Source organism: Suillus clintonianus (genome assembly GCF_016758775.1).
Source record: "Suillus clintonianus strain FC179 chromosome Unknown DEU56scaffold_20, whole genome shotgun sequence".
In the NCBI taxonomy this organism is placed as follows: domain Eukaryota; kingdom Fungi; phylum Basidiomycota; class Agaricomycetes; order Boletales; family Suillaceae; genus Suillus; species Suillus clintonianus.
The window spans coordinates 176,225-195,891 of NW_024539244.1; the positions used below are offsets into that span (position 1 = coordinate 176,225).

Consider the following 19,667-nt stretch of genomic DNA (forward strand, 5'->3'; position numbering starts at 1 on the left):
ATGTGCGTCAGGAAGTAGTTAGGGTATTACAGAGATGATCATGGCGAACAAGGTAGTGGTATTTTTAATTCTCATAATTGAATGTATGGCTAGTTGTGAACATCTCGTCCAGTGCCTGGGTGAGCGACACTGTGCTGGCATCGAGTCCTTGGTCAAAAAACCAAGCTCCTCCGCGCCAACATAATTTCCATCATCGTCCTGTTCATCGTCATCGCCATCGGTAGCAGGACCATGACAGTGTGTGCTTTCCCTGAGTGTTTCCCCACTTCCCGAGGATTCATTTTCTGTCCGCGCTGTTGTCTGAGTAGTAGGGCAGGGCTTGACCTCATGAGAGTATACATGGCCGACCCCAAGTCCATAATGGAAGCGCATGAGAGTATCACGATCAACAAAGCTAGTGTGTTCCTAGTATTAGCGAACATTATGCGTCAGGGGATAGTTCATTCACCTGTTAACATAATATTTGGGCCAATCATGCTTGTCTCCTGCCAACGGGGAAATGCCACATTCACCCGGATTGCGCAGGCCTCGAGAAAAAGCCGGCACAATATGACATGCCCTGAGGACAACTCCTGGGTCCACGAAACCAAATGTGTTCGGGTTTGCCAGAGGCCGGAAGCGAATACAGCCCAAAGTATGGGTGTCCCATGCATGATCTTGCACAGATTCGTACCACCGAACAAAGAGAAATTCGATCCAGCGAGATTTGTACATGTTTGCAAGGCGAACAACGTTGACATGGTGTATGGCAATGACTTTCGCGTAATGGTACTCGCCGCCATGCCCATCATCATTGCGGTTCTTCAGCAACATAATGTTGCAATGTGGAGTCCGTGGGTTTACAACATCTTGAGCCCTTCAAATGTCATATGTGGTGTAATTGAATCTCGCCAGATTATGGTGATAAAGTCGATTACGCTTGAAGAGAATGGAATTGTGTTGGTCGGAACGAGCTGATATTTCCACAGGTGATTCAGCAATTCCCGGCTCTAGACAATCGAGAATATGTTCTTTTAATCGAGGAAGAAAATCCTGTGTGATATCTCAGCATAATGATCATCAAGTCATAGAAATTATTTACCCTCATAGCGAGATCTCCCGCGTGGTCACGGAGGTACTGACCAAGCTCGTCGTATGTCTTTTCGCCTTCGCCGATATGATGGTGTGGCTGGGGATCACTTGCCACTGTCTCTACATGAGGACTTCGCTGTGATTGCCATTGCTTGATGCAGCGCAAGCGGGCCTCCTGGCGCTCGATCTGAGTGAGTTGGTGAACAAATGCCCTTCTATCAGTGTGATGGTATCTGCTTTTCGGTGTAGGAACAAGTTCCTGGTTAGGCTTACTTTACCCCTATTTACCTTGCTTGTGTTGGCACTTGGATAGCTTACATAATCATGTTGGTCTTTACCCTTACCTTCACCTGGTGTGATTTTGAATGCAGTTTCCCTTACTCTCTCTCCCTCTCTGAGCTCTGAGCCTGGTCCAGAAACCCTGGGTCTTACACTGTCAACACTCTGACATAGCAGCTAGGCAGACAGACCCAACACATCAGATTCACTCAATCTGAATTGTTGTACCCACATTGGGGTACAATGTTCTAGCTCTCCCTAATGCAAATTGAGTCGACGAATGGACGGTAGTTTGGAACTTACCGGTTCAGTACTGTATGAATCTGTTGTGCCAAGGAGATGGATGGAGGCCACGTAATCCCCCAGAACATGGAACTTATAGGTTTGAATATTAAACAACTTCTTTCTCCGCGGTTGCTTTGGTCCAGGTACATCGTGCGCCTGGTCTGGACTCGAATTCGTTTTCTCTTTCTCTTTCCCTTTGCCCTTGCCATTCTCAGCCCGTTTGGCCGCTTCCTTTGCCTGCCGGCGAGATCGCGCACCAACTTCACGATCGAGCTCCTGCATTTGGTATGAAGTGCACACTGTTTCCGTAAACAAACGAAACTGCTTGCCAAGATCAGTTGTTGTTTCGTCAAGTATCTTCAAGGTGAGGTCAGAGTGCATACGAAGTTTTGCCAGTCCGTGCCAGTGCGACATAGTAAAAAGGAGATTAATCACAACCTTGTTGTGAGTGCCAGGGAACAGGCCGTCGAAGACTGGGATAGAGCACTCAGACAAAATTAGTCTGCGAAGGCATATAAGAATCATTCTGAGCGCATACTTGTAGTAGATCCTCAAAATTTCGGGCAGCCATGTTCGGAAGTATTCGAAGAAAACCGCCTGATGGTTGCTGGTCCAAATGGGGGGACCTGCCTATACCTGTTAAAGTTGAAAATTAACCTGCTAAGTCATTGTAAGATGAATGTATAGCACACCTCCTGTCAACCTCGTGAATCAGATCCTTGTTCAAGGTGGTAAGAATTCTCAGTAGATGGACTAGAAGCATCTGCCACACTCCAAGCTCAACTTCGTGTAGAAGATCGACAACCAACGCAACAAAGATATTGAATCCAAATGGACCCAGAGAGTCCGAAAACACGTTCTGATCAAAGGTTAGCAAAGGTAGGACGATAAACTGATGACATTCTTACAGTGTTCGGCACCCACAAATTAGACTTCAGGAGTGACTCAACTGCGGTGCTGTCTACACCTAAATTGTTCTTGTAGATGAGGTCTCATGCGGTGGCAACCAGCTCACTCCTCGAGGTATCGGAACACACAAGAGTCCCACGCTGTTGCCTATTGCAACTTGTACCCAGACCGTGAAGCCTGTTCATCGGTATGAGACATCGCAAGCATGGGCAACCTCCTAACTGCTGGATAGTGGCAACGAGGACCGTAGCTTAGATGAGATTTCAAGTCCTTTGGACGAGTGTCCACGACTCACTTTTCGGGATAGTCAGCAGAATAAGTAAAAACTCGCGGGTAAAATCTGCATGCGATGCCATCGCAACAGATAATCACGATCCCATGTTTATAGGCCTCTAAAAACTCGGGATTGAGCAAGACTCTCCATTGAGCTTGAAACAATTCGCGGTGACAATGTGTCGTGCATTCGCGGCCAATTCCCTTGCCTTCGGTGTAAGTCCCCGTGAAATCTTTAAATGAGTCCGGAAGCTGCGAAGGCTATGAGTTTCAATGCAGTACAGAAAACTAATGGAATGACCATCGTACCTTTTGAAAGTAGGCTACGTGATTGGCCAAATGACAGGATGGTCTACAATGGTGGTACTTCAACTCGTTTCCGAAGTACATATAGACCGGCCACAATTTTGCAATAAGAATGTCGTTAGCTGTGTGGCATCGGACCAGAACATGAGTGCAGTTACCACGCGGGGTAGATCACATCCTGCCTCTCCCGGAGATGCCTGAAGTTTGCGATGTGCATCCATGAAGGCTGGCAAAGTGTACAATTCGCCCTGAATGTTCACTTCGTGCGGTAGATGGGGGGGGGCACCATCGCAGCTCATATGGTTCGTAATGAAAATGTTCATCGTCATGAACATTCGCGAGCTTCTCCCGAATAACCGACACGAGAGGCCGATGGTAGAGGTCCGCTGCAACATAAGGTTGAGCGTCCGGTGTAGAGAGTGATATCTCTACAGGCTCGTATCCCCTGATTTCTACATCAACCTCATCCCTATCCACAGGTAGGCGCGACTCTCCCGCGCTTTGCGCTGACCATGCGCTGACTCCCGCGCTCGCGCTAAGCGTGCGCTTTCCCGCGCTTTCATCGGCTTTCATGAGGTCCATCCATCCATTGTCTATTCGGTCCATAGGTGCATATTACATACATATATTGGTTTTCTGACAGTTGCTGTCACCTTACATACATCTGTGACATTCTTCGGCCGCGTTCTCGTGCTTCTGCGCTCTTCGGCCGCTTTAGGGTGCTTTTCGCTCACTTTTTGCTAGCTATCCTCTATATATACTGGGCTTTCTGACAGAAGGTTCCAGAGGGAGTTACCCATTAGAGATTTGTACTATGCCTTAGAGCGCACCTATCTATAGCTAGGAGTCATACTCTCCTTCCCTTATCAGTCCATACATCCACTTGATATCCATTCCTCGCTTCTTGCACAATCCAAGACCTCTCCCAGCATTTGCACTCTACAAGCGCCGCATTCCCGCGCTTCGCGCGCATACTGCGCATTTCCCGCACCCACCGCTTACCTTGCGCATTCCCGCGCTTCAAGCGCACTTAGTCGCCCGACTTCTGCCTGACTCAGCTTCCCCTAGAGGCCAAACATATCGCCCTCACATCAGAGCAGATTCCTCCAAGTCTGTTCATTGTACCCACACCGGTTGAGCTGTATTCCAAGAAAAAGGCACTTCAATTACTATTGGCATTTTGCGCCAACCCACATCCTCATCCTCCCATTCGTCTCCCCCCTCATCATCAATGCTTGCACCTAATTGCGAGTTTATTTTGTCCCAATGTGTGTGTTTGACATCGCCAGGGTCAAAGTCCGGACATCCAACAATATCAAGTAATTCCTTGAAGCTCTGGTGCGACTTCTGGACACTGCCATTCCAGTACCAATGTCTGAGCTTAAAAGACGAGTTGTTGGGATATGGGTAAAATGGGTTGTGAAGCTCGGTAAGGCTATCCAGATCTGCTGGAGCAACAGTGGGGATAGAGCTGATATCTAAAAGTGTTGCAGCCTCTTCTGGGTCATGAGATGGGGGTGTTGAAGAGAAGAACTGGTGTACGAGCCCAAAAACATTCCTGGCCGTGCAGAAAGGAGTAGATTGCAATAATGGAGAAGTTGTGGTAGGCACGTCAGTAAGATTTGAGGGCTGGATAAACTCCCGTAGTTGGGCAGCTGAGCTTGGAACGCTCGGGGGAGGTTGCGGGAGTACGTCCTCATATTGTCTATAGCGTAGTGGCATCCGAACGCCAACACATTGGGTTCTGCGCTGTGCCAGCGAGGAATCCTCGTCTATCTCCGCAGGCGCTGGGCCAAGATTGAGAGTGGATGTTGGAATGGGCTGCAATGAAGAGCCTGCACATGGTACCTCCAGTGTGGGATGCACTACCGACAGAGCTGAGTAAACGTTGGAAGAGTCTGCACTCAGTGTCTCGTTGACCTGGTTGGAAGGCGGGGATGAGGGTTGCGGACGGCGCAGCTGCGTACTCGAAGATTTTGTACTGACGCATGTGTCCTGTCTACTACCATTGGCATCCAGTCGGGGCCGCTTTGCGGAGCCTAGGAGGTCTTTTGCCTTTGATAAAGCAGAAAATATGTGTTTTTGCCTTTTGAACATGATTGCTGATGCGTGGTGTAGGCACTCTCCTGAGTGAACTCCCGCGTACAAGTACATTTGAAAAACCTTGTTGATGAACCAGCGAGATGCATTCAGAGCTGTTGAGATGATAGCACGCACTGCCAGTGACACAACCAAAATTGTCAAATGAAGACACCATGTGATACAACTGAACCAACCAGCGAACAAGATATCAATACGATTTGGGGGAGTTCGCAATCCTGCAGGATGCTCGCGATACTCCACGAGGACAGCTTTTGACAACACAACAATAATTTGTATTTGAATAAGGTGAAGGAGGAAGAGCCCGTCAACTCGGCTGTTTGGCTTGGGGGGAGTATAATAACAAAAACCCAAAAAAACTCCAATACAAATAAAATAAAATAAAAAGGGGGAGGGGGGAGCAACGGAGACGATAGGCCAATGATATTACGCTGCAGGTTTATCACCATGCGTCGTCGTTGGGGCCCGCAAAGGCAATGGGCAGGACGGCACGGGGAGACTGGAAGAACTTGGTAGGGTAGATAGGAGGACGAGGTAGGGCACCAGTGATGTTGATCTGTAGGGAGGTTATGAAATGAAACGAGGGTCGTCGAATGGGAAAAGCCGACAGAGGAGGGAGGTGCGTGAGGGCGGGGTCAGTGGAGTTCGGCCATTCGGCTTGGGGCAATCAGTGTGACTGATTGGCTGGAGTAAATTGAGAAGTTAGTAAAACATAAAAATTGAGCATTCCCAGGGTGCCCTTTGTGCCCAGGGACCTAAGAGGCACAAGGTAACGGCGGATGGTCACGGATCAATGCCTGAGCAATTGAAATTGTCCCACTAAGGGGAGCCGTGCATAGTGCGCGTATCGGCCTCTGGAATGGGAGCACCCAGTGGTACTAACTAAGGAGAGATAATAAGTTCAAAATTTTGGTTCCAATGATCATGTGTCTTACAGATCAACATACAAGCAACGCATCAACAATACTATCACGTGATTAATTGTGTTCAACTTCAGTGCAACGACACACATTGCCTACCCTCCTCTGCCTAAAGTTTGAATTTTCCATGATACAATTGTTAACTACAAGCCTGACGGGCATTCCTGCAACGCAGAGAGTCAGATAGCTTATTGGGCATTCCATTCAAGTGTTCTTTGAGAGTGGTGAGCACCATTCGTTCATCGTCCATCTCAACTCAAGATCCGATAGATAAACAACACACTTCGGGTCTTCACCAGATTATGTGGCATCTTCCAATTTTGATTACTTTTCCTCTGTCGGCATCCCATATCCCCAAGTACCACACCTTTCTTTCCCTGCTATCTTCAATCTATTTTCGTCCCAAGTCAACGCCACGGCGCATGCTGCACTTCTGCGTCCTCCCAGCCCTGTTTCCTCTGTTTCCCGCTTTCCAGAATTTATACTCGCAGTGAGTCGTCACTTTCACAAGTGATGATCCCCTATCCGCCCGGAAGGTACATAATGTCTCACACAATCGGTGTATGCTTCAAATTGCTAGCTGGGCGTCATCGCTGACATCTATTCTGTCGCATCGGCAGGCAGAGACATAGTCGTTACTTAAGGTGTGCAACTAAGAACATATCAACACTCTCAACCTTTTTTCCAAATTTAGGTCATCACTCATGAAGACAAACTTTCACCACGACTTTGTGGGTGGATAATATCGCGAGATGCTGGATCAAATTCCAATTACAGCTAACAGGTTTGTGCCAAAAACCAGTGCATAATGGCATCTGGCTCTCGCAAGCCGAGACCACCACCCCCGGCTCCCACATTAGTAGAGGAGGGTCTTGCCGGACACAAATGTGCTAGTCCCTCTGTTTTTCTCTGCAAACAACTGTGCAGTTCTTTTCTGCATACTTGGTTCGCCCATATTCCTGAACCACATCCTAGCTAGGAGCCACATAATAGACATCGACTTGAAATTGTACCCCCAAATTCTCATTTGTTTGTCCTGCGAGAGGCACTCGGCGCGGATGCGCTTTATGCCGATAATGATTCAGTTATGTTGTTCGTTTCCCCTTCAATTCCTGACGTGAGAAAAGAAGTTTTCTCCAAAGTCTGACTACACAACTAACGAAGCTAAAAGTTTTGAAGTAAAGCTAGCTCGCTGCTACAGTGTAAACTATTCACGCTTGACTCCCACCAATGTTTGGACTGTGTCGAAGACATTTAATTTACCGATGTGGTACGCCTTTAAATCCCCCCCCACCTTGTTCTCTTCAGTCTTCTCGGCATTGCTCTCCTGAGCATCTATTCTCAAAGGTAATTGAGTTCTACACCCGCTTTGCAGATGGCAAAGGCAGGTATTGAGTGATGGACACCACTCAGAGGAAGGAGGCGATGGTTGTATTGGACGGAGTTTGGATCAGGTGCGGTGCTTTGTCCATTCCATGACAAGCCACGAACACTACATCAGATGGTACGTCTCCAACCAGCGGTCTCGCGTATGGTTTAATATGATTTATGTCCCAGTTGAGTGTATTCTACATCTCTCGCTACTGATTGCAGATTTTTAAAAATGACTTGTCAGCACATTGTCATGATCCAATTGTTAAAGGGAGCAGCTTCACGGACCACACTGTATGTATTTGAGATCTTGGACTTGATCGGCAGCATGATGACTAACAGTTCTAGGTCTTGACATCGCCAGTGTTGTTTGTCGTTCGTGCTATTCAAATTATATTTATTCCGCGCCATTCTAGCATAGTGAGAGGATCACACATCTTTCCTACTGCGCATTTCCGCCTTCCTGTCCCGCCTGCTCAGCGATAACAGCTAAAAATGTGCCAATACTACCTGTCACAGTACACTCAGGAAGACCACAGCCGAGCAAAAAAGTGGAGAAACAGTCATACCCTGCAATGTTTCTACCGCCTGTTGTGGTGTAGCATCTGACTATGGGATAGTTCAGGTGGGAGGTGAGGGAAGGATAGTAGCAGTTCAGTGTGCAGTTGTAGGAGCTGAAGCAAAAAGACAGGACACCAAATCTTTCTTTCTGCATATTTCTAATTAAATTCAAGTCACAAGTCTCCTTGCCAGATGGTTTGTGCACGACCGGATCGGTACACAAATGCCAACACAATCAGCTGCATTGATATTCATGGCTCACCCAGTGGCGGGAGCAGGGGGCACAGGTTTACGAGGTTGCACAATGTTGTCAGGCGAGCGTTTTGAATACCGAGTTCCCAGATAAGACAACCCAAGGACCCAGTCCCTTCATTCTGATCCAGGATTGGTAGCTCAAGGCAATAAAATCCGATGGGATTTGATGGCCAGTGAAGTCATTTTGATGCCCTGCCGTCAAACAGCATCAAACAACCACTTAACAGTACAAATCACATTTGATTGAGAATATTGAGATCGTCGGTTCAACTCACCTGTACATAATTACTACAATGTTCCATGATGTCGCCCTCCTGTCTTCCACCATTCAATTCCTCAGCCATTCGTATTGGCATGTCTGAACTCTCAAACATACTCACTGGTCCTCAATGGCTAGATTTCTACATAAGACTCATTCCAATGGAGGCGGCCAGTCCATCTTTTTGAAATATTAATTTGCACATCCTGAAGGATTTTAATGCAGGTCCGGACTGAATTGTATCTACTTTACTTCTTGCTCAAAGGTCGAGTCTACCTCGGTGACATTTGGCAAATAGTTGGGGAGCGGTTGTTGGAGGCGCAGAGGGAGGAGTCGTTGCGAAGTACTATTGGGGATAGTACGATGCGTGGGCTTGTAGAACGAGCTTTCATGGAAGAGAAGAGGGACAGATGTCAGCTGGAAGTGTCTCTGTGCAGCCAGGCTATCGACTGCGTGCAGCAGCAATGGATCATGCGTGAGATTCTTTTACTTTAGCATGTGAATGAGTGATCTGATATCTTACTACCTAGCAATGCGTGGTGTTGCAGTCCCAATTGTACGCAATGACAACTCTTTCTCAACAGCCTCAATATGTGTTGCTAGACCTGCTGTGCCCTATTCAGCGGCTGCAGTAGCCTATTTGACCACTGTGAAAAAGAAGTGCAAAGGTTGGCTCAGAAGACAACATGCCGACCTTACCCCAGCTAAAAGGCTTCCATCATTCAAATATCACTCGCACCCAAACGGCTCTACTTCTGTTCGCCAGTTTACCTTTGCGCATCACTTAGAATGTCGAACATCAGTCATCATGAATGTCAGTACTATCATCAATCTGCTCTGCTTGGCTGTGCTTACTGTCTCACTGAAGTCCATTGATCCTTCGTTCTGCCTGTTGAGCACATGGGTCCCCCCTGGCGTCCAAGATGCCTTGAATGAGGCATGCAAAACAGAGTTATCCTCTCAGGCCGGACTGATGGCGACATACCTTGATATTGATGGCTACAATTCTCACCAGCGCAATACTGATTTGGAGCTGCTCTACTTACGGGCGAAGATGTGTCGAGCAAAAGCTGAGGTGGAGGTATATGAACTAGCTATTGAAAATGTGCCTGCATCCAACTCCCCTGACAGTGGTAGGTGTGAATTGCTTGTGTTCTCTTCAGATGTTGATACCCTTGCAGCTTCATCATCATCACGTCCAAATCTCCCACCACTTCTACCCGAGGACGTTTGTTGCTACAAGGAGTACATCAACGCTGAATCAGTGGACGATAGCTCCTCTGAGCAATCATGGTAATGGCCCTTGCATTTGTCTCAGTCATGATTTAGGTGCTGGGCTGGGCACACGTATCTTTATATGCTTGTGTGTACCACCAACCTTGTAAAACTATGTGTAGATTCTTTTTAACTTAACATCCCACGGCAGCGGATCTGACATGCGGTTGGATTCATGCATTAGGCCCAATCAGCGACACCATCACACTCACTCAAATTTATCAACACCAATGGTATAGTCTTTATTGTAAGTGAACCTGGCGTATCAGATGAAGTCAGTCCTTAGTGCTCTCGTCTCCGCCGTGACCAACGTCGCTTCAAAGCTCTTCATTTGTGATTCCGTCCAAATCTCATCAATCCTCACTTGATGTCAGACATTGCGTCATGTTCAAGTCCACTTCTCGCTCGCTTACCCATGTCTGTAGCGCACCTCATAATTTTTGCCTCACTCCCCCAGCATTCCGGCACCGCTGTCTGCAGTCTGTCTCTCAAATCCGACTGATACGTTGCTTGTGATGCTTGCCATCTGTTTCATGCAGCAGTCATTATTTGCGACCTCACTTTCGTCCGGTAGAGATTCTTGTACTACAAATGCCCTAGATATGCGGGAGTCTAGTACAACCTCTGCAATCATAGTGTTTATAATCTGAGCTTCGGCCAACTTGGCAAGCCAGAGCACTGAGTGCGATGTATTCGACAAATACTCTGTATATTCACTTGTAACTTGTTCAGCGGATGACCGCAAACTGGTCGAGGATTGCTGATATTTGCCAATGCATTGCTCTAGACAAGCAAAACTGTGAGGAACAACCAATTGATATGAGTATTGCGGTGATTTTGTAACTTGTGATTGCTGATTGGTAGTCAATACAAACATCTATCGCAAAGTTAGCTTAGACGGCAGGTAACAATAACTGCTCGTGCTCGGCAATATATTACCCTAGACAGATCACAGCTATGACAGATGATCATTTGGTATCAACATGATATGTACTTTGTAGCTCATGATTGCCGCCTGGTTGGCATTGCAAATGGCCATCATGAAGTTTATCTCGGGCAATGGATGACCACTGTTCTGGAGAGCTGTTGGACTTGCTGCGACAGTGTATCTATTATATGTCTCAGTTGCGAGGCATGTATATCTTCATCAGGATTATTTTTCTCTTACACCCTCTTATCCTTCAACACCATTATGCTACAATTATTTATTTATTTGTCATTATATATAATTCAGTGGACATGTGATCTGAATTTGCCATTTATATCCAACGAAGATACTCGGAGCAAGACGTGTCGTATCGAGAAGTTACATAACGTCGAGTTCAAAAGTCACTCAGATCAGCATGTTCCTGTGCATCACGTACTTGTTGGATGTTTCCGGTACACGGAGAGCGATAGGGTGGATTTTCTGGCCAATTCGGGTGGTCGCGCACGCTGATGCTGGTAGGTTGATTCTACCTATTGCTAGCGAAACACATGCTACAAGATGCTGACCCCTCCCCAAGTAACTCTAGGTTGACTGTAGGATGTCAGAAGTTAGACTGGCAGGAGAAATATCACGGTAAACCACTTCTCACTGTGTTTACCCATCTCTGGTCAGTCTCTCTGCAGCAACATTTATTCCTCTCTGGCAGACTCGAGGGGTTACATCATCAGATCAACAACTCATCTGCATGTTTTCGAAGTCAAGTTAGAAGCCCAGAACGACGCCACGACAAACAATTGAGGCTGATACAGTCGCGCGGGCACAGCATGAGTTTGTTCCATGAACGTGCCCTAGTCGTACATCGGCTTCGCAGCAGTTTTCCTGGAGAGCGGGTCTCGGGTGACGACATTTACATGAAAGTTCTCGCACTGGTCTTGACCTTTGGAATGATGGCAATGGAGACTTTATTTTTGGACCTCGGCGCTTGGCATCGGAATCATTCAAAGGTAAGTGAGCTTGAACAAACATGCTAAGCAAAAGTTGTCCATGCCGAAATGCTCACATGTCTGCAAGGACGTGAGAAAGCCTTGGATGAGCATGTGTTTGAGAATGGTTGAGACTGTGGAAACGGAGTCACCGTGTAGTCTCTATACAATGTCAATCGCGCATCCGCTGGCGTCCAAAGCGAAACTGCATTGAGAATGATTCAATGCTACAGCATATTAAACATTTGAAACGGGACATCCGAATACGCTGTTCACAGGCAAACAGCAACGCTGGTGGGTGGAAAATAGAAACGAGATTGACGCTCTAGCACAGGAACCTCGGTCATGGCTGTGAGAGGCTGGGAATCGAAAGCAAGGATATTTGAGAAATAGCGGATCTTGCAAGGGCGACATCTGTGCTCACGGTGTAAAATCCCTCCCTCTCTATCATTGCTAGCCTCTTGGTAATATTCAAAATGACCAACATCAGGCCCACAGCACACGAGGAGATCTCATCACAAGTTCTTCGAACACATCCAAAGAACACCTTGCCCCCACTGAACAGTTTCACTCCCGGAGACGCAGGCATGGCTTCCACATCAACAAAGGCAGTCGTCACGAAATCGATTCTGAACCCAACAATGACTTTGAAGGGTCACGTAGAGAAAGTTCGATCCATATCCTATTTGCCGGACGGCCAGCGAATGATCAGTGTATCTGTGGACAAGACCGCTCGGCGATGGGATCTGAAGGCGGGTAAGGAGATTGAGGAAGAGCGGGGAATTTGCGAGGAGGATGTAGCGGCAATGGCGGTATCAAGTGATGGTCGATGGGTTGTCACTGGTGGTGGAGGTATCACTCGTGGGGAGCTGAAAGCCTGTGAGGTTGAGACGGGGATTGTGAAAACATTGGAAGGTCACTCAGTTGGAATCAGATGCATTGATATATCCGCAGACAGCAAGCTGCTGGCGAGTGGGTCAGAAGATTCAACAGCGCGGATATGGAACTTGGAGACTGGCAAACTTGTAGCCGGTCCATTCAAGAGCATTTATCGGGTGGGCGCAGTTCGATTCTCAGCGGATTCGAAGAAGCTCGCAGTCAAGTCATATTTTGGGCAGTGCCTTGAGGTCTGGAATGTCCAAACATGCAGGAATTGGATGTGAGCATAAGGGAATTGGGCGAACCACCATTAATCTCAACTCCGCCAATTTTCTGGACAAACAACAAAAACATCTTAGCCGTTGTCGGAAATCTCCAGGGGTGCCTTGCAAGTGATCCATATTGGGACATTATTTAGGTGCCTGACAACTGTATTGCATCCGTATTCCCAGGGGGTGTGAAGTATTTTAAGGTCCTTGCAAGTAATCACCTCGTCAGTGTCGTCACTTACAAGGACTATAGTATATTTTTGGCACTTCCAAGTTGCTTCCAAGCGGGCACACATCAATGATTCAAACTGAGTTCGGAAGTTGCCGGTAAGGATTTGGATCTGCATATGATAACGTTTGACGAGTCAAATCTGACTTGTTATCGTCGCCTCTCTACTCAGTATTGCCTCCTCCCACGTCTTCGGGCCTTTCTGTCTCATATTCTCCCTGTAATATTCCTGTATGGCGCCGAACAGAAGCGCAATTGAAGGACGCAAGTATGTATTACCCTCAACGTCTGAATCCAATAACCAGATTCACTGTCAATACTGCAACAAGCCGTACTCGCCCCGTGGCATACGGTCTCACGAACAAAGCTGTTTGAGGAGACGAGAGAAGAAGAAGGATGACGATGACTTTGCAGCGCTCGCAGCGCAGGCGGTGGAGGAGCAAATCAGAAAGAAAGGTATGTCGTGAATTATCCTCATATTGACGAGCAGACTAATATCACACAATCATCAGACGCACGTCGAAAGAGAAAGCGCCTTCTCAAGGGACAAACTAATGCAAGTTCACATGTCGTGTCAGACCCACTCCAGGATCACACAGAGAATGTGCCCGATGACTTTATCGCAGGCCCGTCATTTGAAACGGGATCAGATATGGTTGATGCAATGAGTGTTGGTGGGGACTCACGACAGCGTATGTATTTTGACTATTCATGATGCGCTTATACTCATTCAATGTTTTCGCAATTCAGGTGCAGATTCAGATTCCAGCATGGCATCTCACGGTCCCACACCACCTACTCTGTCCTCGCTTGCAGCGGTACCTTCAGTTCACTCTGATCTTGATACATTCAAGACAGAGTATCATCCACATTCTGGCCGCGCAACCTCTATAGAGACTTTCTCTGCATTTGGACGCAAGCAAGACCAACAGCCGCCCATTGTCGACGAAGAACCCTGGCAGCCATTCAGCTGTCGTGCAGACTTCGAGTTTGCCGAACTCGCACACAACGCCGCCCTTAACAAGGACCACACGGATGAGCTGTTGCGGCTCATCTGGAGAATCGCTGACGGTCAAGCAAAACTCACGTTCAAGTCCCACCGTGATGTTTCTTCCGCCTGGGACAGGGCGGCTGGTCAGATGACACCTGTAAGAGGAGAACATCACGTCTCCCTTTTGTAGCTACCATTATTTTTACAGTTCAAAAAACATACTATCACTGTCCGGCATAAACGGGAGGACCTCCCATTTGATGTATATACACGCCCATTGTGGGACTGGGCCTTGGACTTATTACACGACCCATTACTGGCGCCGCACTTCGTTTGGGATGCACAGCGGTTATACAAACACGACGGGACACATTTCGAGCGTTTCTTTCATGAACCTTGGACTGCGGATCGTTGGTGGAACGTCCAAGTATGACTTATTTTTTTGTACTGTTGTTCAATACCCTTACTTTCATGTTGTATTATAGTCGTCTTTACCTGAAAATGGAGTCCCATTTGCATTCATGCTGTACGCAGATAAGACACACCTTTCCTCCGCGGGCACGGTCAAAGCTTACCCGGTCTTCGCTCGATGTGGGAACTTACCCGTTCACATCCGAAATACTGACGGGCTTGGTGGCGGGCGGATGGTTGGTTGGCTGCCGATAGTACGTACCTATTAAATCTAACTGAAAGTCTTGTTGCTTCTGTGACGCTTTTGCATAGGTTCCTGAAGATTCTGAACAAGATGGCAAACTGACATATGTGAACCTCAAACGAATTGTATGGCACGAGGGGTTTCTCAAGCTACTCGAGACCATAATACTCTACGCCCAGACAGGGTATGCGTATCTCTGTTATGATGGTATCGTTAGGTGGTTGTATGCGTTCATTTTACTCTTATCCGCTGACTACGAAGAACAGTACGTTATCTACTAATTCTCTCGACGATTTTCTGATCGGTCAATACTAGATGTGTCATGGCGCTGATACGGGGGACGAATTGTCATTGCCCCTGTCCTATATGCCTTGTCCCATCGGATAAGCTCTATGACAATGCCTCTACCTACCCAATCCGATCGCCCGAAGATGCACAAGCTTGCGTAGAACTGTGGAATAGGGACAAAAAGGCTGGAGAAGAGGCATTAAAAAAACGGGGCCTGCGGCCAGTTATGGTTAGTGCTCATTATATCCTATAAGCGTTGATTGAATCTGACTTTTTTCCTTATAGAATGTCTTCTGGCGGATCCCAAATTCCAACCCTCACGAAATGATTTCGCAGGACCACCTCCACGTGTATCATATAGGGGAATGGGGGAAACATCTATTTGGCGAGCTCAAACGACATGCAGCAGCTCTGGGACGCAGCGCGGAGAAGAAGATTGACGACCAGTGAGTTGATTTATCTAATACGCTCGCTATCTGAATCAGACTAATTAAACCCTCTTTAATTGCCCACAGGTTTGCTGCCTTCACACGCTGGCGCAATTTGAATCATTTCGATCGAGTTACTAACATTACCTACAGTGACGGTAACAAACTTCGGGACATTTCCAAGGTATGTCAATGGCACGTTGATTGAACAGTTCAAACTACTCATATTTAATTCGAATAGCAAATCTTATATACTGCCCATAATGTACTGACGCGCACAGATGACGAAGCTGGCTATGCGCTTCTACGGTGCATAGCCAGCTACCTCCATATCGACATGTATGTGTCACTCGATGTGCACACAACAAGCACAATCGAAGCAGGAAAAGCTGAGGTTCTGAAGTTTCAGACGCATTTAGAGGTATGTTATGTTGATTCTGCTTCACGTCAATGTAGTATACTGACAATAGTATTTATTCAAACATGATATAGGAGTACATGGCAATTATCGATGAGACTGATCCAGATGTCACGAAGAACTGGAACTTTCCCAAGATGCACGCCTCAAAGCACATCTTCGATGACATCATCGCGAAAGGTGCCGCCCGCAACTTCAGTACTCGACCGAACGAGAAGCAGCACGGACCGATCAAGCGTTGGTATCTACGGCAGACCAATCGTAAGGATATTGCTAGTCAGGTATGTCATCGCCAACTCTGGTTCTGCTTCTCGTCATTAACTTCAACTTCGCATATATCATAGATACTTGAACTCGATCATAAGAGCTTCGTTGCGGAATTCATTCGCAGCCGTATTGTGTTTCTTGACGAGGAACGACATAAACTCACACTCTCACGGGAAGAACTCGAAGAAGAGGACGACGACGACGAGCCATTTGAAGCTCACCTGCATATTGGTTCACCCCTTAGGAATCTTACCAGCCTAGCGCAAGTGGAGGAAGACAACAGGTCAAATCGCGCCTTTGACCAGTTCAGGAAGAAGCTTGCGACATTTCTGAATCACTTCCTGCCCTCCCACCACATACCATTACCGGACGGAATAAGGTGGTTGAAACTTTCACCGCAAGACCAGGTGAGTTTCCTTCACTCTGAAGTGTTTATTGAATTTCTGACACTTTTAAAAAAAGGTTCACGAACATCGCTACCTCAAAGTCCACTACGAATCTACTACTACCTGGAAGTTGGCCACTGACTATCTGCGATGCAGTCCAAGTTTTCATGGCCACGAGCGTCGCGACTGCGCTCTAATCCGCACCCAGGACAAGGACGGCAACGATAGAAATATCTTTGTAAAGTTATTGTTCGTGTTCAAGCATACTGTCGGCGAGCGCACCTTGGATCTCGCTTTGGTTCTTCCCATGGATGCTTCACCACGTCGGCGCCTCCTAGATCGAGACCTGCGACTAACTCGTCTTTGTGCACGGCCCGCAGCTTCGTCTGAATTTATCACTCTTCATTCAATTATTCGCGGGGCTTTACTTGTCCCAGATTTCGACAACCATGGGGATTATTTTCTTGTCGACTACGTGGATACTGACATGTTTCTTCGTGTCCAAAGGAACCTTATTTAGCTTATCATTCCCTCCTCCAGCACGGGATGAAGACATTCTCATGTGCAGGTATTTTACCACCCTTGTCCTCCTCCACTTCCTGCAATTCACAGCCCAATCATACCAGCTTGTCCTTCTTCCTTTCGGAATGCCCTGAGAGTTCCTCATACTCGTCTGTCACTTTCGTTGCAGCTCAAGTCCTTCTCCAGCAATCGATCGCGCGTTTTCTCACCACCCGGGGATCTTCAGGTTACCATCTCTGCCGTCTGCTTCGTGCTTGCATCGAAGGTCATCTGCGACGACACTTACTCAAACAAATCCTGGAGGATTGGATACAGGCTACTTGCTTGTCCAGACCCCATACTCAAGTAAGCACCCTCGTTTCATTGCATATGCCCTGGTTGTGCGCCTGGCTCATAACACACCTATTTGCTTGTCCAGGGCACCCTCCATCCTCATACGACTCCCAAGTGAAGCTCCCGCATTTCATCGCATATGATACCCCTTCTCCGCACTTTCGCTGCTCCCGCATTTCATCGCATATGACACCCCTTCTCACTTTCATTGCTCCCACCACTCCCAAGTCAAGCTCCCGCATTTCATCGCATATGACACCCCTTCCCTGCACTCCGTCACTTTCACTGCTCCCACAACTCCCAAGTGAAGCTCCCGCATTTCATCGCATATACCCTTCCCCACACCAACCTGCACTCGCCCTCAAATTCCCAAGTGAAACTCCCGCATCTCATCGCATATGCCCTTCCCCGCACCGACCTGCGCTCACCCTCAAATTCCCAAGCGAAACTCCTGCATTTCATCGCATATGCCCTCCATCACCCTCTCCATCGCTGACAAGGCTCGCGAGTTTGGTGCTGGTCCTCTTTTTGACAAGATCCTTCCCTTGCTCATGGAGCATACTCTCGAGGATCAGGAGCACCACCTACTCGTGAAGGTCATTGACCGAGTCCTCTACAAGCTCGATGACCTCGTTCGTCCGTACGTTCACAAAATTCTCATTGTCATTGAGCCACTCCTCATTGATGAGGATTACTGCGCTCGTGTGGAGGGTCGCGAGATCATATCCAACCTTTCCAAAGCTGCCAGTCTTGCACACATGATTTCCACTATGCGTCCTGACATTGACCATGCTGACGAGTACGTCCGTAACACCACCGCTCGTGCATTCTCTGTCGTTGCTTCCGCACTCGGTATCCCCTTCCTCCTGCCGTTCCTCAAGGCCGTATGTCGCAGTAAGAAATCGTGGCAGGCACGTCATACTGGTATCCGCATCGTGCATTCACAAACACCCTCAGAACTTGACACTGACTCGTTTTGCAGGTCTGTTCTCGCTGCCTCATGTTGATGCTCGGGTACCTTCAGCACTGTCAATGATTCATTTCCGCTTTCTGCATGGGGACTGTAACACGCAATGCTTGTATTATGTATTCAGGTAAGCCGCAAAATATCATCACACAGGGTATCATTGGCATAACTGATATTATGTATCTGAATCAGTCCTGCAACATGTCAATGACGCACCGCACTATGACGTGCATGCCTGATGTGATGAGTCTCCATTTAATTTGTGCGTGTGATGCTGATGCTGATGCTGTTGCCTTATTACATCAACAGACGGGTCTTATTCTGACACGATCTAGACGACGCTGCGGTCTGAATCAAACGAGTCTAAGGTGTGTGTTTTTATCTAATAGAACAATGTCACGCATTACAGTCAACGTTGCGATGGCCCCCATAACGCATGTCAATGCGAGAGTTGATTTAAAGCTTGTGTGACTGACTGAGACTCCAGTCTGCCGCTCTTCGACTCTGCCTCACTGCCCTCTCCGCTAATACTGAGACTGATATTATGCGTCCAATTCAGCAAGGCGAAGACTTTACGCGAGAAATTGAAGACATCAACAGCAACTCCAGTGACACAGACGGATCTGACGGCGATGATTCAGATTCAACTGACGATGCAGACTTATTGCGGATTCGCGATGCAATTGTCGCCCCTGCTGCTAACGCATCAACTCAAGATCTTCGCAAAGTAAGTTAATTCTGTCTTTTCGTTACATACGGACAAATGTTTGTGATAGTGATCATTGACATATCTACTACTATAGGCACTTGAACTTGCGCAAAGACTTCTTCTGGACATGCGCGGGAAGTACCGAGAGGCTTTGAAGAAGAACGCTTTGCTTGAGGCAACAGTTTCAAAAGGTCGGAAGACGAAACTAACCAAGAATGACCTTGCCCTCGCCGCCAAGGAAGACAGCATCAGAAATCTTGGACGCAAGTTCTCTGTCACGCACTGCTTATGGGTCGAAACGTCTATCTTCCCTTTGCGTGGGCCACCTCCCAGAATCGACCTCTCGAGCAAGGAGCGGTGGCTCTCACCATTATCGATTCAGGATGGCGTTAAAGCCGAAATTTTCCAATTCATTCCCCCAGTCGACCACAATATGATGGCTCACAAAAACTTTGGCTCCCATGTATGTGCCATAATCTGAGACCCTCCTCAATCAACTGACCGTCTTTCCAGTTTGTGAAAGGTGTCAATAATGTTCGCGCTGAAATGCT

At 47.5% G+C, this 19,667-nt stretch overlaps 6 protein-coding genes across 6 annotated transcripts; 4 read left to right on the top strand and 2 right to left on the bottom strand.

The window, feature by feature from the left end:
- Positions 1-89: 89 nt before the first annotated feature.
- DEU56DRAFT_910604 (uncharacterized protein) lies at positions 90-813 on the bottom strand (the record flags this gene model as incomplete). Its single annotated transcript, XM_041357198.1, has 3 exons — positions 90-115; positions 162-394; positions 449-813. 3 exons carry the CDS (start codon positions 811-813, stop codon positions 90-92), a joined length of 624 nt encoding a protein of 207 aa, XP_041210641.1.
- Positions 814-4,239: 3,426 nt separating this feature from the next.
- DEU56DRAFT_910606 (uncharacterized protein) lies at positions 4,240-5,220 on the bottom strand (the record flags this gene model as incomplete). The annotated part of the gene is made up of 1 exon (XM_041357199.1): positions 4,240-5,220. One exon carries the CDS (start codon positions 5,218-5,220, stop codon positions 4,240-4,242), a length of 981 nt encoding a protein of 326 aa, XP_041210642.1.
- Positions 5,221-8,808: 3,588 nt separating this feature from the next.
- DEU56DRAFT_754312 (uncharacterized protein) lies at positions 8,809-10,707 on the top strand (the record flags this gene model as incomplete). The annotated part of the gene is made up of 7 exons (XM_041349803.1): positions 8,809-9,064; positions 9,120-9,403; positions 9,458-9,722; positions 9,753-9,882; positions 9,919-9,952; positions 10,049-10,111; positions 10,597-10,707. The coding sequence occupies 7 exons, from the start codon at positions 8,809-8,811 to the stop codon at positions 10,705-10,707; spliced, it is 1,143 nt and encodes a 380-aa protein (XP_041210643.1).
- Positions 10,708-11,207: 500 nt separating this feature from the next.
- Positions 11,208-11,907, top strand: DEU56DRAFT_754313 (uncharacterized protein; the record flags this gene model as incomplete). Its single annotated transcript, XM_041349804.1, has 4 exons — positions 11,208-11,307; positions 11,390-11,459; positions 11,550-11,800; positions 11,864-11,907. 4 exons carry the CDS (start codon positions 11,208-11,210, stop codon positions 11,905-11,907), a joined length of 465 nt encoding a protein of 154 aa, XP_041210644.1.
- A 2,015-nt stretch (positions 11,908-13,922) lies between these two features.
- On the top strand, positions 13,923-17,105 carry DEU56DRAFT_732728 (uncharacterized protein; the record flags this gene model as incomplete). Its single annotated transcript, XM_041348290.1, has 11 exons — positions 13,923-14,300; positions 14,352-14,570; positions 14,629-14,808; positions 14,867-15,063; positions 15,114-15,315; positions 15,372-15,532; positions 15,602-15,698; positions 15,756-15,935; positions 16,007-16,213; positions 16,277-16,606; positions 16,662-17,105. 11 exons carry the CDS (start codon positions 13,923-13,925, stop codon positions 17,103-17,105), a joined length of 2,595 nt encoding a protein of 864 aa, XP_041210645.1.
- A 1,093-nt stretch (positions 17,106-18,198) lies between these two features.
- Positions 18,199-18,378, top strand: DEU56DRAFT_707105 (uncharacterized protein; the record flags this gene model as incomplete). Its single annotated transcript, XM_041347431.1, has 1 exon — positions 18,199-18,378. A coding segment is annotated over one exon (180 nt), but the record flags the coding sequence as incomplete, so codon positions are not given.
- Between the last annotated feature and the right edge of the window lie 1,289 nt (positions 18,379-19,667).